Raw genomic sequence first — 5,917 nt, forward strand, 5'->3', positions numbered from 1 at the left:
AGGAACCCCATAGAACCCCATAGGAACCCCATAGAAACCCCATAAAACCCCATAGAAACCCCATAGGAACCCCATAGGAACCCCATAGAAACCCCATAGGAACCCCATAGAAACCCCATAGAAACCCCATAGAAACCCATAGGAACCCCATAGAAACCCCATAGAAACCCATAGGAACCCCAAACCCCATAGAAACCCCATAAAAACCCCAAACCCCATAGAACCCCATAGGAACCCTATAGGAACCCCAAACTCCATAGGAACCCCATAGAAACCCCATAGGAACCCCATATTCCCCCATATCCCCCCATAGGACCCATAGGCCCCATATCCCCCCCGTCACCTTCCTGAAGTCGGTCCCGTCGAACAGGTCGAAGGCCGAGAACAGTCCCATAGAAACCCCATAAAACCCCATAGAAACCCCATAGAAACCCCATAGAACCCCCATAGGAACCCCATAGAAACCCCATAGAACCCCATAGAACCCCATAGAAACCCCATAGAAACCCCATAGAACCCCATAGAACCCCATAAAAACCCCAAACCGCATAGAACCCCATAGAACCCCATAGGAACCCCAAACCCCATAGAAACCCCATAGAACCCCATAGGAACCCCAAACCGCATAGAACCCCATAGAACCCCATAGGAAACCCATAGAAACCCAATAGAATCCCATAGGAACCCCAAACCCCATAGAAACCCCATAGGAACCCCATAGAACCCCATAGGAACCCCATAGAAACCCCATAGAAACCCCATAAAAACCCCATAGAAACCCCATAGGAACCCCATAAAACCCCATAGAAACCCCATAGGAACCCCAAACCCCATAGAAACCCCATAGAAACCCCATAGAAACCCCATAGAACCCCATAGGAACCTCAAACCCCATAGAAACCCCATAAGAACCCATAGAAACCCCATAGGACCCCATAACCGGACCCTCTGACCCCACAGGACCCACAGGACCCATAGGACCCCATAGGATCCCATAGAAACCCCATAGAAACCCCATATCCCCCCATAGCCCCCTCTGGGTGACCTTCCTGAAGTCGGTCCCGTCAAACAGGTCGAAGGCCGCGAACAGTCGATGTTTTGGGATCCCAAATTGATCCGAGCACGAGGCCAGAAACAGCCGGATGTTACGGAGACACAGGAACTGGGGCACGGGACAGAACCGGGTCAGAACCGGGTCAGAACCGGGTCAGAACCGGGTCAGAACCGGAACCAGAACCGGGATAGAACCAGGACCGGAACCGGGACCGGGACAGAACTGGGACAGAACAGGGAATGGAACCAGGACAGAATCGGGATAGAACCGGGACCGGAACCGGAACCAGAACCGGGTCAGAACCGGAACCGGAACCGGGATAGAACCGGGTCAGAACCGGAACCAGAACCGGGTCAGAACCGGGATTGGAACCGGGATAGAACCAGAACCAGAACCAGGATAGAACCGGAACCGGAACCGGGATAGAACCGGAACCAGAACCGGGATAGAACCAGAACCAGAACCGGGTCAGAACCGGAACCAGAACCGGGATAGAACCGGGTCAGAACCAGAACCAGAACCGGGTCAGAACCGGAACCAGAACCAGAACCGGGTCAGAACCGGAACCAGAACCGGAACCGGGATAGAACCGGAACCGGAACCGGGTCAGAACCGGAACCAGAACCGGGTCAGAACCAGAACCAGAACCGGGATAGAACCGGGTCAGAACCGGGATAGAACCAAGATAGAATCGGGATAGAACTGGGATAGAACCGGGATCAGAACCGGGATAGAACCAGGAATAGAACCGGGATAGAACCGGGACAGAATCAAGACAGAACCAGGACTGGAACCGGGACAGAACCAGGATAGAACCGGGATCGGAACCAGAACCAGGAATAGAACCGGGACAGAACCGGGATCGGAACCAGGAACAGAACCAAAATCAGAACCGGAACCAGAACCGGGACAGAACCGGGATCAGAACCGGGACCGGGATCAGAACCGGGATCGGAACTGAAAATGGAACCGGGACTTGAACCAGGACCAGAACCGGAATCAGAACCAGGACCAGAACTGGAACCGGGACCAGAACCAGAACCGGAACTGAAAATGGAACCGGGACCGGGACTAGAACCGGAACCAGAACTGGGACCAAAACCCAAATCAGAACCGGGACCAGAACCGGAAACGGAACCGGGACCCAAACCAGGACCAGGACCCGAATCAGAACTGGAACTAGGACCAGGACCAGGACCGGAAACAGAACCGGAATAGAAACCGGAACTGGAACCAGGACCCGAATCAAAACCGGAACCGAAAATGGAACCGGGACCAGGTCTAGAACCGGAACCAAAAATGGAACCAGGACCAGGAGTAGAACCGGAACCAGAACCAGGACCAGAACCTGAATCGGAACCGGAACCAAAACTGGAATCAGAACCAGGACCAGAACCGGAAACGGAACCGGGACCAGGACCCGAATCGGAACCGGAACCAGGACCGGGACTGGAAACAGGATCGGAATAGGAACCAGAACCGGAAACGGAAATGGAAATGGGACCAGGATCGGAACCAGAACCAGGACCAGGACCAGGACCGGAAACGTGACCGGAATAGAAACCGGAACTGGAACCAGGACCCGAATCAGAACCGGAACCGAAAATGGAACCGGGAGCAGGTCTAGAACCGGAACTAAAAATGGAAGCGGGACCGGGACTAGAACCAGAACTGAAAATGGAACCGGGACCAGGACTAGAACTGGAACCAAAAATGGAACTGGGACTGGGACTAGAACCGGAACCAGAACCAGAACCCAAATCGGAACCAGGACCAGAACTGAAATCAGAACTGGGACCAGAATTGGAACCGGAACCAGGACCGGGACCGGAACCGGGACCCGAACTGGAACCAGAACCAGAACCAGAACCGGGACACGAATTGGAACTGGAACCAGGACCGGAACCAGAACTGGAACCAGAACCGGGACCGGAAACGGGACCAGAACTGGAAACGGAACTGGGACCAGAACCGGAACTGGAACCAGAATCAGAACTGGAACCGGGACCTGAATCAGAACCGGGATCGGAAAACCAGACCAGGAACGGACACGATGGAACTTGGAACCAGGACCGGAACCAGACCTGAACCAGAACCGGGACCGGAACGGACCAGCAACTGGAAACGGAACTGGGACCAGAACCGGAACTGGAACCAGAATTCGAACTGGAACCGGACCTGATTCAGAACCGGATCGAAACGGAACCAGAACCGACCAGAACCGAACCAGAACCGGCGACCAGAACCCGAATCGGAATCGGGACCAGAACTGGAATCAGAACCGGGACCAGAATTGGAACCAGGATCGGGACCGGAAACGGGACCGGAACAGGAACCAGAACTGGAACTGGGACCCGAAATGGAACCGGGACCAGAACCAGGACCCGAATTGGAACCGGAACCAGAACCAGGACCCGAATTGGAACCGGAACCGGGACCAGAACCAGGACCAGAAACGGAACTGGAAATGGAAATGGAATCGGGACCAGAACCGGAAACAGAACCGGGACCGGAACTGGAACCAGAACGGACACGATTGGAACTGGGAACTTGAACTTGGACCCCGAACCATGAACTTGGAACCAGAACCGCGCGACCGGAAACGGGACCAGAACCGGGACAACTGGACCAGAATCAGAACCGGAACTGGAACCTTGACCTGAATCCAGAACCGGGATCGGAAACCAGGACCAGAACCGGAACCAGAACCGGAACCAGAACCGGGACCAGAACCCGAATCGGAATCGGGACCAGAACTGGAATCAGAACCGGGACCAGAATTGGAAGGCTCTCGAGATGGTTCTGGACCTCATTTGTAATCTCGGGGGTACCGTTGATTTACTGAGTGTGAACTCTCCATGTAACTGAACTGGGACAGATAGAATATGTAACCTGTGTTATCTCCATGAACCAGGATTCCGCTCGTGAGATTGGGAGACCAGGTATAACTCGTTTGTGACCGATGAACTAACCGCACGGATGAAGCTGTATATACTGGTGTGAATTTGTGTGTGTAGATTTGGAGAAGGGTGCGGTGTCACTTTCAGAACCGGAACAGGAACCGGGACCGGAACTGAAACCAGAACCAGGACCGAGACCGGGACCCGGAATAGGAACCAGAACTGCATCGGGACCCGAAACAAACCGGGACCGAACCGGGACCCAAATCAGAACCGGAACTTGGAAAATGGAACTGGGGACCGGGACGAACTGAGACCCGAACTCGGAAACTGGAATCGAATGGAAGCTGAACCAGATCGGAACCGGAACCAGGACAGACCAGAACCAGAACCCCAAATTGGAACCAGGAACCAGAACTGGAATCAGAAACCGGGACCAGAATCGGAACCGGAACCAGGACCGGACCAGGACTGGACCCGAATCGGAACCAGGAATGGAACTGGGACCAGAACCGGAAATGGGACCAGAACCAGGACCCGAATTGGAACCAGGACTGGGACCAGAACTGGAAACAAATCGGAACCAGGAACGGAACCGGGACCAGGACCTGGAAAAGGAACAGAACCAGGACCCGAATCAGAACCGGAACCGGACCAGAACCGGAACTTGGAAACAGAAATGTGAAACCAGACCGGGACCCGAATCGGACCAGAACCGGGGCCAGAAACGGGATCAGAACCGGGGACCGGGACCCGAATTGGAACTGGGACCAGAACCGGAAATGGAACAGGGACCGGAACCGGAACCAGGACCCGAATCGGAACCGGAAACCGAAACATGGAACGGAGCCAGGTCTAGAACCGGAACAAATGGAACTGGGACGCAAGGTCTAGAACTGGAACCGGGACTAGAACCGATACCGAGGATACCGGGGTGTATCCTATGAACTCTTCTCGATCTTGGTTAATACTCCGGTACCATGGTAAGTTTTTGGTGAATCAGTGGAACCGGGTATCCTCATATGAATTGTATCTATGTGGTTGCGGGACCGGAACGCGGACCGGAACAGGAACCAGAACTTGGAACTGGGACCTGAACGGGTAGTATCCGAGACCAGAACCAGGGACCCGAGATATTGTGTGTTACCTCGGTGTAACCGGACTCCAAGAATGCTTAGGATCGTCTAGATTGATATTTAGCTGATACTGTGGAAGATGGGAAATGGAATCGGGACCAAACCTCGGAACAGAACCTCTGGGACCCGGAAAAGCTTGATATATCTCAGAATCGGGACCTCGGTAGGGACGGGACGGTTAATAGGTGAACGCAGAACTGGTGTCAGGTTCTTGGGTAATCTCTGTCGATATCTAGGATATTGCGGAGACTTAATGATATGTGGAATCTGTGGTCTCTTGTGGTAGTCGTCAGAACCCGGAGACCCAGCAACCCAATCGGGACCGGTCCTCAGCAACTTGAAATTCAGAAACCGGACCAGAAGTTTGGGAACCGGAACCAGGACCGGGACCGGAACCGGGAACCCGAATTGGAAACCAGAACCAGAACCAGAACCGGGAACGAATTGCTTGAACTGGAACCAGGACCGGACCAGAACTGGAACCGAATCCGGACCGGGAAACCGGGACCAGAAACTTGGAACACGGAACTGGCACCAGAACCGGAACTGGAACCAGAATCAGAACTCGAACGGGACCTGAATTTCAGAACCGGGGACATCGGAAGACGGAACCGAACGGACCAGAACCGGAACCAGAACCGGACCAGACCCAGAATCGAACTTGGGACCAGAACTGGAATCAGAACCCGGGACCAGAATTGCGAACAGGATTTCGGACCGGGAAACGGGACCGGAACAGAACCAGAACTGGAACTGGGACCTGAAACGGAACCGGGACCAGAACCAGGACCAGAAAGGAACTGGAAATGGAAATGGAATTCAGGACC

At 54.1% G+C, this 5,917-nt stretch overlaps 1 protein-coding gene across 1 annotated transcript in view; it reads right to left on the reverse strand.

Moving 5' to 3' along the window:
- LOC107307448 (proto-oncogene vav-like) overlaps positions 1-5,917 on the reverse strand; it is a gene marked incomplete at its 3' end in the record, with an annotated part of 21,934 nt that overhangs the window by 12,980 nt on the left and 3,037 nt on the right. The window contains exon 2 of the mRNA XM_015850955.2: positions 1,046-1,162. Coding sequence (XP_015706441.1) covers positions 1,046-1,162 — 117 coding nt within the window. The remainder of the gene's footprint in view (positions 1-1,045; positions 1,163-5,917) is intronic.

This window comes from Coturnix japonica, unplaced genomic scaffold (assembly GCF_001577835.2).
Source record: "Coturnix japonica isolate 7356 unplaced genomic scaffold, Coturnix japonica 2.1 chrUnrandom604, whole genome shotgun sequence".
In the NCBI taxonomy this organism is placed as follows: domain Eukaryota; kingdom Metazoa; phylum Chordata; class Aves; order Galliformes; family Phasianidae; genus Coturnix; species Coturnix japonica.